At 45.9% G+C, this 23,388-nt stretch overlaps 1 protein-coding gene across 2 annotated transcripts in view; it reads left to right on the top strand.

Moving 5' to 3' along the window:
- Nucleotides 1-23,388, top strand: part of LOC123760334 (CD109 antigen) — a 147,298-nt gene that overhangs the window by 102,001 nt on the left and 21,909 nt on the right. For both annotated transcript variants that reach the window (XM_069338300.1, XM_069338301.1), the window contains 8 exons: nt 10,740-10,791; nt 11,299-11,429; nt 11,815-12,000; nt 12,154-12,384; nt 20,882-20,980; nt 21,369-21,475; nt 22,248-22,419; nt 23,150-23,350. In XM_069338300.1, the coding sequence (XP_069194401.1) occupies nt 10,740-10,791; nt 11,299-11,429; nt 11,815-12,000; nt 12,154-12,384; nt 20,882-20,980; nt 21,369-21,475; nt 22,248-22,419; nt 23,150-23,350 (1,179 nt within the window). The remainder of the gene's footprint in view (nt 1-10,739; nt 10,792-11,298; nt 11,430-11,814; nt 12,001-12,153; nt 12,385-20,881; nt 20,981-21,368; nt 21,476-22,247; nt 22,420-23,149; nt 23,351-23,388) is intronic.

Genomic DNA, 23,388 nt, shown 5'->3' with positions numbered 1-23,388 from the left:
GAGGTTACCTTGAGGTGCTTCCGGGGCTTAGCGATCCCGCGGCCTGGTCGTCGACCAGGCCTCCTGGTTGCTGGACTGATCAACCAGGATCAGTCCACACATACAATTGAGATCTCGGGGCCATAGGAATCGTGGGAGTTTTCGTGCACTCACTCTGTCTCTCTCCAGACACATGTAATTTGGCCCCGCACGTGGTTATTGTGCGACGGAGTTCACGGTCATACAGAGGGCAGAAGGTCAGGTTATCTTGAGGTTATCTTGAGATGATTTCGGGGCTTTTTAGTGTCCCCGCGGCCCGGTCCTCGACCAGGCCTCCACCCCCAGGAAGCAGCCCGTGACAGCTGACTAACTCCCAGGTACCTATTTACTGCTAGGTAACAGGGGCATTCAGAGTGAAAGAAACTTTGCCCATTTGTTTCTGCCTCGCTAACCGTTGCTGGTGTTCCGGGGCCAGATTCACGAAAGCAGTTACTCAAGTACTTACGAACGTGTACATCTTTCCTCAATCTTTGACGGCTTCGGTTACATTTATTAAACAGTTTACAAGCGTGAAAACTTGCCAATCAACTGTTGTTATTGTTATAAACAGCCTCCTGGTGCTTCGGAGCTCATTAACTGTTTCTTAATTGCAAACAAAGCCGTCAAAGATTGAGAAAAGATGGACAGGTTCGTAAGTGCTGGCGTAACTGCTTCGTGAATCTGGCCCCTGGTCCTTGTAGGAAGCGACTATCGACTCTTTGTTGACCTCATTTTGATACAACCAGCCAGTGGCATGGTTGTGTCAAAATGAGGTCAACAAAGAGTCGATAGATCAAGTGAAGGGCGGGCAACCAGCGCGCATGGGCGGCAGCGTGACACAATAGGCCGCGAAACTCACTCTATGGTTCACCCCCACACTGCCTTACCTCAACCAGACGCTCCTCTAAGTCTCTCTCCCTCATACATGAGCATGAGCTTGTCGAGGAGCTAGAGGGGCCTCAGCTGGGCGCCCTGGGGGGAGGCTGGTGGGTGCCGAGGGACCAGCCTCACCCTGGGGGGAGGCTGGTGGGTGCCGAGGGACCAGCCTCACCCTGGGGGGAGGCTGGTGGGTGCCGAGGGACCAGCCTCACCCTGCCTTTGCTAAGACCACAAACGGAAGGGCGATGGTGTGGAAGCTCAATAGAGAGGACATGAGACTCGCTGTTCCATATATCCGGTGATATCTCTTTATCATTCACGCCTCCCTTCCCTCCCTCCAGTGTCACCTCCCTCCAGTGTCGCCTCCCTCCAGTGTCACCTGTCACTCCCTCCAGTGTCACCTGTCACCTTCCTCCAGTATCGCATCCATCCTTCCCTTCCTTGGATGTCAGCCTTTCCCGCCATCATTTGTTGTGGTGTTCAGTGTGTATAACAATACATTAGTGGTGCTTGAGTCTTGCTCTCTGGTTCATTTGTGTCTAGTTTCCACTGATGTCCCTTCGTTATACTATTGATAGTTTTAAATAATGCAACTTGGTCAATTCTCCTTAGAATCACGTCTGACCTATTCCTTGTCTCCTCCGGTGCGATGAAGTTCAGTTCCCTCAGTCCTCTTCATAGCCCAGTTCCCTCAGCTTTGGAATGAGCCCTGAGGCATATCTTTGGACCTTTTCTAGTTTTGTTTTGTTTTTCAAGGTAGGGGTTCCATGCCGGAGCAGCATACTCGAGAATACGTCTCACATAGGCTGTGAATTGCGTCCTTAAGGCTCCTTTGTCCAAGTTCCTGAAGGCTATCTGGACTCTTGACAACATCAACATATCTGCCGACGTTATCCTGCTGCTGGTGTTATATCTATATCCAATTTCTCTCTCTTTCGAAAGTGGGAAGTTGCCTTCCCTACATTCTGTACTGAATTTGGGGCCTTCTCGCTTCGGTTCCCTATCCTCATAGCCTTGCATTTGTTTGGGTTAATGTCCAATAGCCCTCAGACCATCTCTAAAGATTCTATAGTTCAGGGATGTCAAACTCATTTGCAACCGCCGGCCAGATTTCATAAGATTATATATAATGCAGGTAATGAAAACCTCCTCCCTCCAGGAGCAAGAGTGAAGATCTCGTAAAATAAATAATAATAATAATAATAATAATAATAATAATAATAATAATAATAATAATAATAATAATAAAATCCGTAGGAGCCGTGATAAGGATTCGAATGTGTGAACATCATCACTCAAAAGAAGTTTTCCCCTCAAATCACACTTTAAACAGTTATTTCTGGCTGCACAAATTCTGGTAGTTCCAAGGATAGAAAATGGGCCCCAAATGTGTTCAGCAATCATTCTTGGGGTATTTAAAGGTAATATGTATGTGTCATGTCAGTCAATCTTTAACTTAGCCAGCGTCCTACGATACTTCTTTGTGTGAGTGTGAGCCTGAGCCTCAAGTGTGTCTTACAGGGATTTCAAGGTTGTAATCTTATTGCCTTCTTGTATCTTTGTGTCCAGGTAATTTAGGCGTTACGTGATGGGAGGGAAAGATAGACCTTGAACATCTTTTCCTTTCTATTCCATGAAAATGTATATTTCACCAACATTACGGCTTTTTCACTTGACTATTGAACATCATCGTAATATGACATTCCATTATGGTCCTCATTTTGTGTAAAATAAAAAAAAAAAACGGTTGAAGTGTCTGCGGTTAAGACTGCGTGCTCGGCTACAGTTCACTGTCTTTATGGCGACAATCGTGACATTATCCATTTTTAATGCTTAAATGCGCAACACTTATCGATGAATGATGCAATGGAAGTGGGGAAATTCTTGGTATTTTCAGTAGCCTCATTTCCTTCAAATTAGAAGCCAGACACCAGCTTCTACCCTCATTATACACGGCGCCCCATTGTAGCCATACACACAGCTCATTATACACGGCGCCCCATTGTAGCCAGACACACAGCTCATTATATACGGCGCCTCATTGTAGCCATACACACAGCTTTTGTCCATCAAACGCCCAATTTGACAATGATTTGATGGACAAACGCTTGTCCATCATCTCATCAAGTATTCATTATATGTTGTTGTCATTGATACCAATTACACAAACTTCTATTTCCTGTATACCGTCATCAACACCATGTATACAAGTGACAAATTTCCTGTATACCGTCATCAGCACCATGTATACAAGTGACAAGGTGTGCTGTACCAGTCACAGCTGCAGCGTCTATACTTTCCCTTCGATATTGAATGTTAAAAATAGTCCGGTGGTCTACAGAGACCTATATAACTGACACCTTCTGACCTGACCTCCACCTCTACCTTGCGATACTGAGCCTCCATGCTCCTCCCCATGAATGCTCACAACATAATAATTTGTGAATACATAAGCAGCATTTGTAACTGAAACTGTGCTAATCGGGTGCTCAGTTTGTGGTGGGAGTGGCGAGTATGTGGCAGGACTCAGATAGCAGGGGTGATGGGTCGCAGGTTTGACACCTGCACTCCTGCCACCACCCCGCCAGGTCCCCGCCAAGTCCCCGCCAGGTCCCCGCCAGGTCCCCGCCAGGTCTCCGCCAGGTCTCCGCCAGGTCCCCGCTAGGTCCCCGCCAGAACTCCGCCACCACCCCGGCTGGTGACGAAGGCACACCGGAGAAGTAACGCCAGCTCAGCCCTATTTACCTTCGTAATTTCTGGCGCGTGTTTAACGAAGAATGTACACAAAACACAGCCTGAAGAACCTCTACACGCTTCATGACACCAGAACACAGCTCCATACACGGCCACGACGGCATGATGACGTCGGCATACACGGCCACGACGGCATGATGACGTCGGCATACACGGCCACGACGGCATGATGACGTCGGCATACACGGCCACGACGGCATGATGACGTCGGCATACACGGCCACGACGGCATGATGACGTCGGCATACACGGCCACGACGGCATGATGACGTCGGCATACACGGCCACGACGGCATGATGACGTCGGCATACACGGCCACGACGGCATGATGACGTCGGCATACACGGCCACGACGGCATGATGACGTCGGCATACACGGCCACGACGAAAGAGGACGGCTCATACAGGGCCACGACATGCGGAAGGTGACTCCATACATGGCCAAGACGGCATAAAGATGGTTCCGTACTTAGTCACTGCGGCCAGAAGACGGTTCCATTCTTGGCCACGACGACTCGAAGATGCCACACAGCGAAGGGTAGTCATCACTGCTCGTCCGAACTGCCAGCTTGTGTCTCTTCTTTTTGTGGTGACAAGAAGATGTGTTGCGCTAGCCTGAGAGGTTGCTGCGTAGCGTGAGTTTGCCATCAGCATCTTCCGTCTCTTTGTGAGCAGCTGACGGAGCGGGTGACGGAACGTCGGTGACGGAACGAGGAAGTGAATGACAAACGGAACACTGCTTCTCATGGCTCCATTTTTCAATTTTCGTCCACCACGGTTGAGGAGCGCTCAATGATTAACCTTGGCGTGGCAGCCGTGCGTGTCACCTCCACCCGGTATGCCTCGTAGTTCCTGGTAACCACGCCGAGCATGGAGCATATACCGGCTTAACAACGCATTCCAAGGCTCTTATATGCTCCAAGGCTCTTAACTACGCCTTCCCGGACTAGAACACGCTCCAGAGATAGTATCTACTTACCACGCCCGGCGACTCCAATAATCCTCCCCCTCTGGTATTTATGCGTGTTTTAGCTACAAATTACGCAATTAGATGATAAGCACGAGTACAACGGCTGTTAACCACCCCAAGGAACTGCCCTTGGCGGGGTATCCCAAGTCCTGGCTTAATTGACACACATATATATACCAGGTGAGATCATTACCTGGTGAGTGTGAGGTGTCTGTCACCTATTGTACACACGCCCCCCTCACTAGCCTAGTACCAGGGGGTTGTTTCCCCCCTCACTAGCCTAGTACCAGGGGTAGTTGCCCCCCTCTCACTAGTACCTACGCTCCACGATAATAGCGCTCTACGACTGGTTATCTACTCACTGCTATTTAGGTCTCGGTTACAAATGATGAGAAAAACGCGCAGATTACCTTTTAATTTCCCGGGTCTGATGTCAAATTGGTTCCTGATATAACGCTGCGCGCCCCAGGCTCCGGGGGACCTCCGAAGGGAGGAGGGGTAACCCCGGGTGTCTCCGAGGGGGGAGACGTGGGGAGGGGGGATGAGGGGCCTTAAGCCACGAGGCTCGCTTATGGTCCACCGGTCCTCGTGGACCACTGGAGCGATGACCATGGTCCAGTGATCCTCGTGGACCACTGGAGCGATGACCATGGCCCACTGAACCTCGTGGACCACTAGAGCGATGACCATGGTCCACTGATCCTCGTGGACCACTAGAGCGATGACCATGGTCCACTGATCCTCGTGGACCACTAGAGCGATGGCAATGGTCCACTAGTCGTGTTATTTGAACGATATTTTTGGACAAATTATTAGTCGTGAAATGTCTTCATTTGTTAACAGGCAAATTACGATAAACTGGGCGATATTTGCGAGAGATCGGAGGCTTCGAGAGGTAAAATTAGGGCGATAATCTTCTCCGAAGAATCTTCTTCGAGATCGAAGCCCCGGCGAAGTGCAACAGAGTTCGAAAGCACCCTCTTTCACTCTTTCACGTGGAAGCTTCACTCAGTCTTGGGGACGTGCCCTTGAAATTCATGGCCGAGGCTTTTCAACAGTTCGTCACGTCCCAAATCCTTATCCTGATCCCCTTCCAAGTGCTCTATAAGAGTCATAATGGTTTTGTGCTTTCTTCTGATTGCGCTTTCTTCCCTTCCCTTCAGCCAGGGAAGTATGACTGACAAATTCAATAAATGTTCACAGGTGCCTGCAGCGGAGACGTTCCTGAGACAGAATGAGAGGGGAGAGAGAGAGAGAGAGAGAGAGAGAGAGAGAGAGAGAGAGAGAGAGAGAGAGAGAGAGAGAGAGAGAGAGAGAGAGAGAGAGAGAGAGAGAGAGAGAGTACAGACAGATACAGACAGATACAGACAGATTCAGACAGAAAAAGACACAGCAGGAGAGAGAAGGGGAAGAAAAAGGGGGAACCACTGATAAGAAAAACCAGATTCACACACCGCACATATACGCATACACTAGTACACGTCAACGTACATATATATATATACAACGAGAGAAGAATATGTAGCGTAACAAAGTGATAACGCTTTTACAATATTGGCTAATGACGCGAAAATAACCAAGAGGTGGTGGAGGACTACCAGTAGCTGCAGGAAGACTGGCAAAGTGTCTGAATTATCAAACAACTGGCTGCTAGAGTTCAACTGTATCCAACACAAAGTAATGAAGACATTACTCGTGGCGCTGCCGGATGTCTAAGACAGTGAGCAGGACTCTTAAGTACACAACTATAGACAACAACCTGGCTGAAGACGTCACTGACAACCTCTCCCCCTGAGGTACACTACGTATGTCAGACCAGTGCTGGAATGTGAGGCGCCAGCGTGGAGACTGTATATAGTCTTAACACAAAAGGAATATTTGGGGGTAGTATAAAGATACGCCTGACTAGTCCTGGAGGTGAGAAGCATGAACTATGAGGAAAGACTTGAACGAACTAAACCTAACTTATCTGGAGGAGGGAGAAAAGCATCAGAGAGACATAATCACGAAATACTAAATATTCTGTGGAATTTATAAGGTTAGACAAGAGAGGTTATTTGAGATGGGAGGGACACGAATTAGGGGACTCGGCTATTTAGTACCCAGTATAGAACAAAAAATCAGAAACCCTTGGGGTGTAAGTGACTCTTCCCAAGAGCTAAAGCATAACCCCCATAGGGCACAGCTAGGTGAGCTTGACTATAACACAGGTACCCATGCATGTACACATACAAACACACATAGGTAAACTGATTTTACCTTAGTCTTGGACTATGTTTGTGACTAAAGTATACTTACTGGCTGGTCAGTAAGGTAGTGTAGTGGCCTTAATAACCCTCCCGTAGTTGATAGGCCCCAAACATTGCTCACACACAGAGTAACATCGGCAGAATATGCAGGCGATGAGTCACAATAACGTGGCTAAAGTATGTTGACCAGACCACACACTAGAAGGTGAGGGGACGACGACGTTTCGGTCCGTCCTGGACCATTCTCAAGTCGATTCTGGACCATTCTCAATCGGCAGAATGTGTGAACATGGCAAGCATTAGGATGGCTGGCATTTTGAAACCCATCCAAGGAATCATCCAGAACACACAGCATACGTCAGACCAGTTTAGCATGTGAAGCTCCGCCATAAAATCCCCATCTTGTGCCGCCAAAGAAAAAATTTATAAAAATGTCTATAGATTTGTGAGGAGAGCGGCGATACCACACACAAAGGGCATGAGCTATAAGAACAGACCAAGAGAACTCAGTGTAAGGTGACACTACAAGACACAACCACCACAGGTGACTGGATCATAACATACTGAGGGACCTAAACGAGGTAGTCATTATCCACAACGACAGTGGGATTTATGACAAATGAGTCAGTAAGATATGCTGAATGATCAGTAAACAAGGAAGAACGAGCATGGAGCAGAGGTATCATCTTGAGGTTATCTTGAGATGTTTTCGGGGCTTAGCGTCCCCGCGGCCCGGTCCGCTTTACTTCCAATCCTTCTCACTGAAGACACAGATAAGCACTTTTCTACACCAAGAGTAAAATGCAGTTTGTCTTTACTTACGACACTGTATCCACAAGCAGCAAGAGTTGTCATCTATGCCACCATCGCTCAGCTGTCAGCTGTGTGTGTGTGTGTGTGTGTGTGTCTAATATTTAGGTGCCTCACAGTGTGGGATGTTTTTACGTCAGCCACAACAGCCCAGTTGCTCACGGCTCACATCATGGGCTCAGTGGCCGCATCTCCGCATCCAGTATTGTTTGCACACACACACACACACACACACACACACACACACACACACACACACACACACACACACACACACACACACTAATAATAATAATACTTGTGAGATAGGCAGAGGAAGGTATCACAGCAGCTACCCAGTAGGTACGGTATTTATATATTATACAAAACCATCAAATACCCTCAGTGTTTGTATGTAGATGTACACACACTTAATTAAAGGAGTCAGAGCACATAGTGTAAGTTAAGAAAGATAAATATCAAAATACCTGCACAAGGTTTAGGGATGGCATGCCGTACGACTACAGGATATCAACTCAGATCCTGTAAAGAGTACGAGATGATAGCACAATGACTTCCTGAAACCATATAGCCAATGGTCCTGGGATGGACAGGACCATGGGCCTCGTACTGCATGCACACGTAAAAAGCTGGGACCACCACCAAGCACGTCACTTGCAAATATAAGACTATAGTTTGGGAACCGTTGGGAAGGAGGTAATTAGGGCAGTGTCTGGTATAATATGTTATCGTCTTCTGGGGGTGTACGCGGCTCCGGCATGTTACCCCTCACATATAAACACGCATCCAGGCCACCTGGCACTATTCCTGATGTATTCAGCTAGGCTCCTGCTAGAACTGTAGGGTGGACTAAAGTATGAGATGCTGAGGGAGCTGGACCATACCATGAGTACTGCTGCTGCTGCTGCTAGTGCTACTGCTGCTGCTACTGCTAGTGCTGCTGCTGCTGCTGTAGTGCTGCTGCTGCTGCTGCTGCTGCTAGTGCTACTACTGCTACTGCTGCTGCTGCTGGTCATAGTGCTGCTGCTGCTAGTGCTGTTGCTAGTGCTACTGCTATCTGTCTGTCATAACTCTCTCCTAAGGTCGACCCGTTCGTTTATTTACATTGAAAACATAATAATTATATCAGGAGTTGACTCAAGTTGTGGGGACGAACGGGTCACCGTCTGGGAAAGGTTAATATCCGGAAATTCCTATAAGGCGAGTCTTGGAAGCCGTGACCCGTGGCACAGTAGCCCCCAGCACCCCAAGGTGCACAGTCACCCACATAATATACCGTGTGGAGCCTCTTACGGTGTACAGTGAGCTCCTCTCTCGCTCTCTTCACTACATACTTCTTTCACGATCAAAAAATATGTTCAATTCGTATTTTTTTTGTATTTGCACGCTAACAGGAAATTGGAAAACGTTCATATATATGATTCATACTTCAAATGTGGATTATTGCGATAGTGACATTGTTGTGTGATCGGTTAGTGACCGGGCCAGTGAGTGGACCAGTGACCGGGCCAGTGACCGGGCCAATGACCGGCCAGTGACCGGCCATTGGTAAGTTGAAGCCACACTACTGCCGTCCCTACCCCATCCTCGCCTGCCCCTGCCACACCCTGCAACCACACCTCACAGAGCGTGACTGAGAGTGTTACCAAAGACGAGAGAGAGAGAGAGAGAGAGAGAGAGAGAGAGAGAGAGAGAGAGAGAGAGAGAGAGAGAGAGAGAGAGAGAGAGAGAGAGAGAGAGAGGCGATGACCTCCGTCACTTCAATAACAGGTTGTTACAGACATCTGTGATGAGTCTGGTGTTTGCTGTTATAGTTTGACTCCTCCTCCTTGTCCATCAGGCGGTGTTTGTGAGTGTAGAGTCTAGACATGTATGACATTGTAGGCGATGAGTCACAATAACGTGGCTGAAGAATGTTGACCAGACCACACACACTAGATTGTCGATTGTCGACTTGAGAATGGTCCAGGACGGACCGAAACGTCGTCGTCCCTTCCCCTTCTAGTGTGTGGACTGGTCAACATGACATTGTACATATTCAGACGGAATTGTCCGGTGTGCTGCCCACAACTGTTTCTTATATTGATATTTCCATCTTTGTAACAACTCAAATCTTCTAAAAATTTGAAGCCGACAACCAACGCAGCTCGTCCTCCTAAGGTTTGCCAACGTCTAGAAAACGGTCAATGTAAAGTGTCCTGTCCAAACCTTCCAGAGGACCCACAACAGAAAACGGGACAGCACGTCACTTTCGCCAGCCGCTTCCATTTTCTGGTACGACAATTTTTGGCCTTATGTGACGCATACGGGCGAAAAGCGACGTTTTTTTTGTAGGACAGGTTGGGTTACGTCAGGAAGTCTTTGACCTCGTCCCCGTCCCGCTCTCGCTTGCGCACGCGCGCACAAGTGTGTGCATGTGTACTCACCTATTTGTGCCAGCAGGATCGAGCACTGACTCTTGGATCCCGCCTTTCTAGTCATCGGTTGTTTACAGTAATGACTCCGTTCCTATCTATCATATCTAGTTTTAAAATTATGAATAGAGTTTGCTTCCACAACCTGTTCCTTAAGTGCATTCCATTTTCCCACTACTCACGCTAAAAGAAAACTTCCTAACATCTCTGTGATTCATCTGAGTTTTCAGCTTCCACTCATGTCCCCTCGTTCTGTTACTATTACGTGTGAACATTTCATTTATTTCCACTTTGTCAATTCTCCTGAGTATTTTATACGTTCCTATCATGTCTCCCCCCCCCCTCTCCCTTTTTTTTTTTAGAGTCGTAAGGTTCAGTTCCTTCAGGCGCTCTTCATACCCCATCCCTCGTAACTCTGGGACGAGCGTCTGTGTATTCACCTAGTTGTGTTTGCGGGGGTTGAGCTTTGCTCTTTCTTGTGTGTGTGTGTGTGTGTGTGTGTGTGTGTGTGTGTGTGTGTGTAGCTGTCATCCTCACCACTCACCCCTTCCTCGTCCCTCACTCTCTTCGTCACCTCTGACTCTCTTTATCTCTTACCGTTTTCTCTCACATCTCACCAATCTCTCTCTCTTTCTCCCCCACAGGATCCCCGAGGTCTGAAGATGCGACGCTGGCCCTCTTACCAGACTGGTCATGGTGAGTTACTCTCCTGCACTGTCCCTTCACCCCGTCCCTTCACCCTGCCTTACTATCTGGCTTTGTATTATACAATCAATATAGTCTTATAGTTTGTCTCCGTGGTGTAGTGGTAAGACACTCGCCTGGTGTTCCGCGAGCGCTATGTCATGGGTTCGTATCCTGGCCGGGGAGGATTTACTGGGCGCAATTCCTTAACTGTAGCCTCTGTTTAACGCAACAGTAAAATGTGTACTTGGATGAAAAAACGATTCTTCGCGGCGGGGATCGTATTCCAGGGACCTGCCCGAAACGCTACGCGTACTAGTGGCTGTACAAGAATGTAACAACTCTTGTATATATCTCAAAAAAAAAATCACTCAGTACTGGAGTGCCGCAATACACAGTGTACCGAGACGAGGAGGTGAAGGTGTAGTGCACTGTGTGACACCCTCGTCTTGTTGCCTGGTGATGTAGCCTCGTGTGTTGAGTCTGTTACCTTGCATAACATCGCTTGTAACATTGCAGGAGTGATCAACCTCAAGTTCGAGCTGCCCGAGTACCCTCTGGTGGGGACGTGGAAGATCAGAGTGCGGGCCAAGACCCAAGTGGAGGACAAGGACATCGAAGTGGAGCACTACTTCAGACCAAGGTTCGAGGTAGGTCTTCGTCCTCGCTGTCTAGGCCCCTCACCTTCCACTTGTATTAAATGTTCTATATGTACAGTTTTACCGCGCCCCAAGGTCGCCAACCACAACTGATGCTGGTGGCGCCTTGAACTCTCCGTCATGCACAAGTTACTCTGTGGAATACAATAGTTCTTGAACGAGTTGGGTAAATAACTGATAATGGAAACCAAGGACCCCAAGAGCGACTATTTCTTTTTACCTAGTTAATACCTGGTTGATAGGGTTCTGGGAGTTCTTCTACTCCCGAAGCCCGGCCCGAGGCCAGACTTGACTTGTGAGAGTTTGGTCCACCAGGCTGTTGCTTGGAGCGGCCCGGACCTGATATTGGTGGTTGACCTGATGTGGCCTCCGGCAGGTGTTCGTGCGGCTGCCGCTGACGGTGCACACGACGGCGGAGTACGTGGAGGGCGTGGTGGTGGCCAACATGACCAACTGGAGGAATGTCTTCGGCAACTGCTCCATCAAACTGCAGTTCGCCCGCCACGACTACGCCCACATCCCAGACTCCTTCACCGACGCCTACGAGGAGTTCATCTACGGGGTGAGTCGCCACAACACGTTAACAAAACTGCTGAAACACAAGAACAAAAACACAAATACATAAACAATTATTTCCGGCAAATAAATCCTCAACAATGAAATCGATAATCCTACTATTTACTTCATTAAATCCTCCATCACCATCCGTTCACAGTTCCGTGGGTACCAGGCCTTCAGCCTCCCGTTGTGGAAGGTGCGGGAGAAGCTGGGCAGCGACGACCTGAAGGACGTGAGTGTGCGGGTGTGGGCCGCCGTCGGCGACTCCTTCGGGTGGTGGGTGCAGGAGGGGTGGGCGCTAGCCCGGCTGGTGCAGGAGGAGGCCAAGCTGACCTTCCTGGGGGACCAGCCGCTCATCTTCAGGCCCGGCATGCCCACCACCGTCCATGTAAGTGTGACTTGAAGCTGTAAGTATGTTTTAAGTAATATAAACTATCCTCTCTCCCCTTCCCAGTGGGTCCAACAACTTGGGCTGGACGGTAGAGCGACGGTCTCGCTTCATGCAGGTCGGCGTTCAATCCCCCCGACCGTCCAAATGGTTGGTTACCATTTTTTTACCCCCCGTCCCATCCCAAATCCTTATCCTGACCCCTTCCTTCCTTGATAATTCAGTTCCCTTCCCTTTTCCAGTGCGACAGGATATCCAAAAGCGACACCGAATCGTTTCAAGCGTAGGTTAGACATATATATATATATATATATATATATATATATATATATATATATATATATATATATATATATATATATATATATATATATATATATATATATTTTATTAAATATGACCGAAAAAGTAAGATTAATAATTCTAACACGAATTTTCTCAATCTTTCGTACATTATGCTTCACTGTTGGAGGTAAATCAAAAATCACTTCTCCAAAATTCATTTTTATTTCTAGTCTGACGCGACACGGGCGCGTTTCGTAAAACTTATTACATTTTCAAAGACTTCACAAATACACAACTGATTAGAACTTGCGTTTCCCTGATTTTATATCTACATTTGAGTGAGGTGGGAAGGGTGATGTGGCATTACATTTGAGTAAGGTGGGAAGGATGATGTGGCATTAGAGGATATTAATAGGGTATTAAAAGTATCAACACAAGACAGAACACGAAACAATGGATATTGAATAGAAGTGTTTGTAGAAAGCCTATTGGTCCATATTTCTTGATGCTTCTATATTGGAGCGGAGTCTTGAGGTGGGTAGAATATAGTTGTGCAATAATTGGCTGTTGATTGCTGGTGTTGACTTCTTGATGTGTAGTGCCTCGCAAACGTCGAGCCGCCTGCTATCGCTGTATCTATCGATGATTTCTGTGTTGTTTACTAGGATTTCTCTGGCGATGGTTTGGTTATGGGAAGAGATTATATGTTCCTTAATGGAGCCCTGTTGTTTATGCATCGTTAAACGCCTAGAAAGAGATGTTGTTGTCTTGCCTATATACTGGGTTTTTTGGAGCTTACAGTCCCCAAGTGGGCATTTGAAGGCATAGACGACGTTAGTCTCTTTTAAAGCGTTCTGTTTCGTGTCTGGAGAGTTTCTCATGAGTAGGCTGGCCGTTTTTCTGGTTTTATAGTAAATCGTCAGTTGTATCCTCTGATTTTTGTCTGTAGGGATAACGTTTCTATTAACAATATCTTTCAGGACCCTTTCCTCTGTTTTATGAGCTGTGGAAAAGAAGTTCCTGTAAAATAGTCTAATAGGGGGTATAGGTGTTGTGTTAGTTGTCTCTTCGGAGGTTGCATGGCTTTTCACTTTCCTTCTTATGATGTCTTCGATGAAACCATTGGAGAAGCCGTTATTGACTAGAACCTGCCTTACCCTACAGAGTTCTTCGTCGACTTGCTTCCATTCTGAGCTGTGGCTGAGAGCACGGTCGACGTATGCGTTAACAACACTCCTCTTGTACCTGTCAGGGCAGTCGCTGTTGGCATTTAGGCACATTCCTATGTTTGTTTCCTTTGTGTAGACTGCAGTGTGGAAACCTCCGCCCTTTTCCATGACTGTTACATCTAGAAAAGGCAGCTTCCCATCCTTTTCCGTCTCGTAAGTGAAACGCAGCACGGAACTCTGCTCAAATGCCTCCTTCAGCTCCTGCAGATGTCTGACATCAGGTACCTGTGTAAAAATGTCGTCAACATACCTGCAGTATATGGCCGGTTTCAAGTTCATGTCGACTAAGACTTTTTGCTCGATGGTACCCATGTAGAAGTTTGCAAACAGGACACCTAGGGGAGAACCCATAGCGACCCCATCTACTTGCTTATACATGTGCCCATCCGGGCTCAAGAAGGGTGCCTCTTTAGTACAAGCTTGGAGTAGTTTCCTCAGAATACTTTCTGGCATGTCAAGAGGAGTACAGGCTGGATCACGATACACTCTGTCGGCTATCATTCCGATTGTCTCGTCCACAGGTACGTTGGTAACGTACCTGTGGACGAGACAATCGGAATGATAGCCGACAGAGTGTATCGTGATCCAGCCTGTACTCCTCTTGACATGCCAGAAAGTATTCTGAGGAAACTACTCCAAGCTTGTACTAAAGAGGCACCCTTCTTGAGCCCGGATGGGCACATGTATAAGCAAGTAGATGGGGTCGCTATGGGTTCTCCCCTAGGTGTCCTGTTTGCAAACTTCTACATGGGTACCATCGAGCAAAAAGTCTTAGTCGACATGAACTTGAAACCGGCCATATACTGCAGGTATGTTGACGACATTTTTACACAGGTACCTGATGTCAGACATCTGCAGGAGCTGAAGGAGGCATTTGAGCAGAGTTCCGTGCTGCGTTTCACTTACGAGACGGAAAAGGATGGGAAGCTGCCTTTTCTAGATGTAACAGTCATGGAAAAGGGCGGAGGTTTCCACACTGCAGTCTACACAAAGGAAACAAACATAGGAATGTGCCTAAATGCCAACAGCGACTGCCCTGACAGGTACAAGAGGAGTGTTGTTAACGCATACGTCGACCGTGCTCTCAGCCACAGCTCAGAATGGAAGCAAGTCGACGAAGAACTCTGTAGGGTAAGGCAGGTTCTAGTCAATAACGGCTTCTCCAATGGTTTCATCGAAGACATCATAAGAAGGAAAGTGAAAAGCCATGCAACCTCCGAAGAGACAACTAACACAACACCTATACCCCCTATTAGACTATTTTACAGGAACTTCTTTTCCACAGCTCATAAAACAGAGGAAAGGGTCCTGAAAGATATTGTTAATAGAAACGTTATCCCTACAGACAAAAATCAGAGGATACAACTGACGATTTACTATAAAACCAGAAAAACGGCCAGCCTACTCATGAGAAACTCTCCAGACACGAAACAGAACGCTTTAAAAGAGACTAACGTCGTCTATGCCTTCAAATGCCCACTTGGGGACTGTAAGCTCCAAAAAACCCAGTATATAGGCAAGACAACAACATCTCTTTCTAGGCGTTTAACGATGCATAAACAACAGGGCTCCATTAAGGAACATATAATCTCTTCCCATAACCAAACCATCGCCAGAGAAATCCTAGTAAACAACACAGAAATCATCGATAGATACAGCGATAGCAGGCGGCTCGACGTTTGCGAGGCACTACACATCAAGAAGTCAACACCAGCAATCAACAGCCAATTATTGCACAACTATATTCTACCCACCTCAAGACTCCGCTCCAATATAGAAGCATCAAGAAATATGGACCAATAGGCTTTCTACAAACACTTCTATTCAATATCCATTGTTTCGTGTTCTGTCTTGTGTTGATACTTTTAATACCCTATTAATATCCTCTAATGCCACATCATCCTTCCCACCTTACTCAAATGTAATGCCACATCACCCTTCCCACCTCACTCAAATGTAGATATAAAATCAGGGAAACGCAAGTTCTAATCAGTTGTGTATTTGTGAAGTCTTTGAAAATGTAATAAGTTTTACGAAACGCGCCCGTGTCGCGTCAGACTAGAAATAAAAATGAATTTTGGAGAAGTGATTTTTGATTTACCTCCAACAGTGAAGCATAATGTACGAAAGATTGAGAAAATTCGTGTTAGAATTATTAATCTTACTTTTTCGGTCATATTTAATAAAATATGTCTACAGGAAAGACTGCTACCAAAATATACTAATATATATATATATATATATATATATATATTTATATATATATATATATATATATATATATATATATATATATATATATATATATTTATATATATATATATATATATATATATATATATATATATATATATATATATATATATATATATATATATATATAATAATCATTCATAATACTAGTAATAACGAGTTTGGTTGGATATAACTAGGAGCTGCCTCATAAGGCCACTATATATTGCGGATGTCGTTATTCTGCTGTTGTTACCGTTAGTGAGTAGGCGCGGAGACTTACGCGGATCTTAAGGTAAACTTGAGCAAACTTTCACGATATCATTAAGGAGTATATTCGATATATACATTACAGTATACTAATTTTGGCCACCATAAAATTTAGTGTTTACGTACTGAAGCTGTTAGTTTACATGCAGGTAAACCTCTCTATAAGGTCTTGCTCTCATTACCTCCTCAGGGTGAACAATCTTAAACAACATCTTCACGTTGTCTTGTTGTTGTTTAAGATTTAGCTACTCGGAACACAAAGAGTTGCAAGCAGTTGCAAGCCCGTCGTACCTGACACAGGAGATGATGTACCTCTTGAGGTCACAAAACTGAGGTGAAAGATGCCATTCTCTTCCCCCCCCCCCTCCCCTCCCCACCTCTGCAAGTACTTTCCCCCTCTGATATAACTAAGTTTCGTGGGAAACCATTAACTTTGACAAAGGACAATATTTATCCCGTGACTTGGTGCCCCCGACCGCTTGCTGGGTGCCTCAGGATGTGAAGAGAGTGCCTCTGCTCGGACAGAAGAGAGAGAGTGCCTCTGCTCGGACAGAAGAGAGTGTCTCTCTGCTCGGACAGAAGAGTGTGTCTCTCTGCTCGGACAGAACAGTGTGTGTGTGCCTCTGCTCGGTCAGTATGTTTTGACTCCGTATGTGCATTGACTAGTTGTAATAGTTCTTACCCAGAGTTATAATGTAAGCGGGACAGAATGTGCAGTGATGATCTTGGGGGGTTTATGCTATGTCACTGTAATTTACACGTGGTTGTGTGGTGGATGAAGTGGTTATATATATATATATATATATATATATATATATATATATATATATATATATATATATATATATATATATATATATATATATATATATGAAGGAGAGACTGTTGATTTACACTTGATTTACACAATGCACTTAACATTGTGTGTGTGTGAGAGATTGCTTGATACACTACACATATTAATGTATTGGGGGACGAGGCATCAATATCCTCTCTCTGATGATATCTTTTTATTCTAATATATATAAATTTGGAGTTATTTCTCGATTTAGTTATTAATATTATGTTTATGTTTAGTATTATTTTAATTTATTGATCTAAATTATTAAATTTGTGTATTATTAATATTATTACGGACATTATTATTATTATTATTATTAATGCCATGAGTATCAAATATGATATTCACAGAAATCACAATAGCGTGATGCATCAAATGAACAAATCCACAAGAGCCGTGACGAGGATTCGAACCTACGTCCGAGATCATCCCAGACAGCCCAGTCAATAAAGGCAGCTGGATCTGGTACGATCTCGGACGTAGGTTCGAATCCTCGTCACGGCCCTTGTTCGTCAAATATGAGAATTCTGGTTATTAATCGTGTGCCCCCTCCTCCTCCTCCTCCTCCTCCTGCACCTTGCGTTTGTCCCCCCCTGCATGAGTGACCTGCTGTGAAGGTGTAGTGGGCGAGCTGGCCAGGTAGGTGTCCCTCTCTCTCTGTCCGGTGTACGGTGGTGGACCCGGGGCGTCTCCCGCTCCCGGTAACTCTGTGTCACACTACCCCACACACACACACACACACACACACACACACACACACACACACACACACACACACACACACACACACACACACACACACATGCACACACACACACACACACACATGCACACACACACACACATACACATACACACAGTTTACATGTACGAAACGAGAGAGAGAGAGAGTGTGTGTGGGAGAGAGGAGAGAGAGGGAGACGAAGATAGTGAGAGAAAGAGAGAGAGAGTTGTCAAACTACAGGAAGTTCAGTCACCATCAGCTTTTATCATTGTGTTGTCACTCTTAAAGTCATCAAGCCCCATTACCTCCGGGGCTGGTGTGTGTGTGTGTACACACTTGCAGTAACATCTCCCACCAACATCTCCCACCAACATCTCCCACCAACATCTCCCACCAACATCTCCCACCAAACATATCTTCCAGAGCTAAATTCACTCAAAAATGACTCCAACATCACTCTTCTGTCCCTAATGTGAATGACTAAATAATAATGCAAATGACGATGCAGTAACTAATGAAGTGAAGGACTAATAGAGCCACCTTTATGTGAGAGTATGTTTGTGTGTGTGTGAGAGACAAAGACGGAGACAGATACATACAGACAGACAGACAAAAATTTACATCCTACCTCGGAAAGAAATATAAAGTGAAAAAAAAACACACTTGGCCCTCCCGACTCCCAAATCATCTCTTAAAAAAAAAATATTGTGCAAATATCCCTATACATTACGGGCTCACCATAGACCGTGCTACATGGAAATTTTAGTTCCAAGTGGCTAAATCTAAAACAATAACAACAACAACAGCATCCCTATAAATTTTGACAGGTAAGATGGCGTTGCCTAAGATTGATTGACACGTTATTAATATAAGTGATGGACTATCAAAATTCAATCTCCTCCACTACCTTGAGGTTTGATTTTTCCACTTGTTTGTTATCTTCGACATTTATATGATTACATTTATTTTATATTTGCTCTGTCTATGTCTTCAGGGAACACACACGAATACGTACACACACACACACACACACACACACACACACACACACACACACACACACACACACACACACACACACACACACACACACACACACACACACACACACAACTAAAGTCTAACTCAGGAAAGTGTAAAGTAATGAATTTAAGTGAAGGGAGCAGGAGGCTGAACACAAGGTACCATCTTGGAGGTGAAATCCTGCAAGAGTCAAATAGAGAGAGATCTGGGGGTTGATATCACACCGAACCTGTCCCCCAGAAGCCCACATCAAAAGGATATCATCAACGGCATATGCTAGATTGGCCAACATAAGAACTGCCTTTGGAAACTTGTTTAAGGAATCGTTCAGGACCTTGTATACCACTTATGTCAGATCAATCCTGGATTATGCAGCTCCAGCCTGGAGTCCATACCTAGTTAAACACAAGACAAATTTAGAGAAGATTTAGAGGTATGCCACCAGACTAGTCCCAGAAATGAGAGGTATGAGCTACGAGAAAAGGTTATGGGAGATAAACCTTACGTTCCTGGAAGACAGAAGAGTAAGGGGAGACATGTTAAGTACCTACAAAATTCTCAGGGGAATTGACAGGATGGACAAAGACAAACTATTTAGCGCGGGTGGAACATGAACAAAGGGACACAGGTGGAAACTTAGTACCCAAATGAGCCACAGAGACATTAGAAAGAACTTTTTCAGTGTCAGAATAGTTAACAGATGGAATGCATTAGGCAGTGATGTGGTGGAGGCTGACTCCATACACAGTTTCAAATGTAGATATGATAGAGCCCAGTAGGCTCAGGAACCTGTACACCAGTTGACTGACAGTTGAGAGGCGGGACCAAGGAGCCAAAGCTCAACCCCCTGGAACTAGATGAGCAAGCACAACTCGCTCTTGAGAAAATTTAAAGATAAGCCGTAAGATATGTTCTCGAACTGAAAGGTCTGGAATATCGTGTAATATTCATGAATTATCATGAAATTATTCATCAAATTCATGAAATATCATGAAAGACTTGAGAGTTGGATCTCATTCAACAAGAACCACCACGGCGCTGCAGACTCAGAGGCGTCGTTGAGACGTAGCGGGGCATTTGTTGTGTGTGAGGAGAGAGAGAGAGGACTTGAGGAGCGGGAGGGTGGTGGGAGACGTGGATCGCTGATTGATTGATGAAGATTAAGCCACCCAAAAGGTGGCACGGGCACGAATAGCCCGTAAGTGGTGGCCCTTTTGAGCCATTACCAGTATCAATAGATGATACTGGAGATCTGTGGAGGTGCGGCTGCACCCTGCGTGACGGGAGATGTCTCCCGTGGTGGGTCGCAGTGAAGTGCGGGGGTCTTAAACCCCATGTCTTAGACCACCCTCACCTCCTCCGGCGCCACAAGAATTGATTCTCGGGACTTATATATGAGAGAGACACAACGATTACGAAAACACTGATCCAAGTATGCGGAAAATCACATTAAAAACAAGTGATTGCTGAACGCGTTTTCAGCCTCAGGCTATCCTCTCAACAAAATAGAATATCGTATTTTGCTCTGAGGATGGCTCTAAGGCCGAAAACGCATTCAGCATTCTCTTTTCAGTGTGGTTTTTCCGCATATATATATATTTATATAATACTGTTCATACACACATGCAAATATATTTAATTCTGGCTTGCGGTCTGAGCATAAATAAATAAAAGACTGGAGAGTTTATAAGATAAGTATGAGAATATAATGTGTTACCCTGGCCTGCTGGTACTGTGTGTGTGTGTGTGTGTGTGTGTGTGTGTGTGCGTGTGCGTGTGCGTGTGCGTGTGTGTGTGTTTATGTGTGGGGGGCTCTAGGGGAGACACTTATGTTATTTTAACCCCGCGTCTTCTGCAGTTAACGTGTTGACTTAACATTGTTTCTGGCGACAGGTATTCGCGTCGTATCAAGATGACCACCCGCTGGGGGAGGAGGAGCTGGCGGACGCCCAGGTCACCGTGGTCCTGACTGTCTCCGGCCCGGTCTCTCAGGTTCGTCCTCAACACCCGCAGGGTAGTTCTTGTCTCGCGTATTCCTTGCGTCTACCTTGACGGATGTTTTTTTTTTTTTTTTTTTAACTCCGAGCCTATTCCTGAGGCGTATTCTATACTCACTGTTCAGTTGTTTGTGTTGGGTGCAAGCTGTGTGTGTGTGTGTGTGTGTGTGTGTGTGTGTGTGTGTGTGTGTGTGTGTGTGTGTGTGTGTGTGTGTGTGTGTAGTGTGAAAGTGTGAAAGTGTGAGCCGTCGTAACACTTGTTTCAGTTAAATGGTTACACTCATTACATCTTTGCATGAAATTATGATCAATGCCTTGACAAATATATCATATTTTTTTAAAATGTGTTATCATATTAATCAATAAGTTTATCCTGTGTGCAGGTGGAGAGCGTGGAGGTGTTGGGGGCGACGCTGTTGGAAGGGTCAGGTGTGGCCCAGGTGACCTTTGACCTGCCTGATGGTGCTCAGGCTCTCAAGGTGGACGCCAGGTGAGCCTCCTCATTGCTCTAACTTACTTTGTGTGAAGATCCAGTGGCAGGACCTTCTTGGGTGAAGTTCCTGTGGCAGGACCTTCTTAGGTGAAGGGTATGAGTCAATACCCTTCACCTAAGAAGGTCAGAACACGTCAGGTCCGGACTCGTCAGAACACTTGACGAGTCAAGTGTTCTGTTTGAAACTGACCTCTGGTGTATTATACGAGTCAATGACCTTGTTAAACTGAACACGCTGGTAAAATATAAGATTCAGGGGCATCGCAGTTACTCTTGTTCCAGTAATTTGATGGAGACTGCAAGTACTGTTTTTTTATGAAGTCTAATCAGTAATCTTTCCCGTATATATATATATATTCTCTTGTTAAATATTATTTACAGTTAAATATATTATCTAAGGTCTTTTTTTATTACTGGTGTGACTGGTACCCCAAGTCAGTCTGTCTCTCTCTCTCTCTCTCTCTCTCTCTCTCTCTCTCTCTCTCTCTCTCTCTCTCTCTCTCTCTCTCTCTCTCTCTCTCTCTCTCTCTCTCTCTCTCTTTCTTTCTGTCTCGCATGGTATCTTACCGAATGATGGTATTATTAAATTAATTGTCTGGTGATGATACCATTGCGGTACAAGGGGGTATCGTTCAGTACAGTATTGCCACTCCTAGTGCTCACCATCGTCATCACTACTAGTGCACTCACTATCACTGTACAGTATTGACAATTGTCCACCATTGTCACAAGCCACTCGTCCCTCTCTCACCCACCCCTGGTGTTGCAGGTTAGTGACCAGCAGCGGCCTGACGGCGTCCGCCACGCTGCTGGGGGCGCTGCATCACTCCCCCAGGGACCGTCACCTGCAGGTGGAGACCTCCACCACCGACGCCACTCCGGGGGAGTTCATCATCCTCCACGTCAGGAACAACTTCTACATGGACCACTTCAACTTCGTGGTGGGTAAATCTCTTGCGAACATCTTCGTGTGCTGCTGCTGCTGTTGTTGTTTATATTAAGGGACAGTCTGGCCAGCAAGTTCAAGTATGTTTATGGAGACGAAAAAGAAATACATCTCAAAGGGATAGAATAGCTTAGGCTAATTCAACCCCCCCCCCTCTGGCCAGTACTAACACTCCTGTGTTTCAAGCTGTATGACACTATGTACGTGTACATCTGGCACACGCGCATACACTATGTACGTGTACATCAGGCACACGCGCATACACTATGTACGTGTACATCTGGCACACGCGCATACACTATGTACGTGTACATCTGGCACACGCGCATACACTATGTACGTGTACATCTGACACACGCGCATACACTATGTACATGTACATCTGGCACACGCGCACCTCATACCTTGTAAATATTAATTTGCATCCTCTTAACTCAACATAACGTTAACGTCTTGCAATTAACATATATAAACTCATAAGTATACAAGTGCACAGACAGGTATCAACATACAGCTATCGCAACAATTCTTTCATGGCGTCAAATCACGTGTAGAGATTGTACTTACCAGGAGTGGAGAAGATCCGTGTAACACATGGTATCTTACCCTTGTTAGTAGTGTCGAAATAAACAACGGTCATCTAACCCAAGTCGGCTGGAACATGTGTCCCACAACACGTGTTGCCAAGCACAGTGACTCACTACAGGTGTGTGGTCTCTCCGCAGGTGTTGTCGCATGGCTTAGTGATCTACAGCGGGAGGGAACCGGTAGATGGTCACGCAATGTCCACCGTCACCACCTTCTCTCTACCGGCGTCCACGGAGATGGCTCCGGCCGCCCACATCGTGGTGTGGGTGGTGACGCAGGACGGCCAGCTCGTCTCTCACGCCCTCGTGGTCCCCGTCAACCCGTTAGGAAGACACGAGGTAATGTAACTGGCAGTTGAGCTTGATGAGTTGTAGGT

The sequence above is a fragment of the Procambarus clarkii genome, chromosome 39 (genome assembly GCF_040958095.1).
Source record: "Procambarus clarkii isolate CNS0578487 chromosome 39, FALCON_Pclarkii_2.0, whole genome shotgun sequence".
In the NCBI taxonomy this organism is placed as follows: domain Eukaryota; kingdom Metazoa; phylum Arthropoda; class Malacostraca; order Decapoda; family Cambaridae; genus Procambarus; species Procambarus clarkii.
The sequence above is the reverse complement of the archived record's forward strand: the minus strand, read 5'-3'. Positions and strand labels throughout refer to the sequence as shown.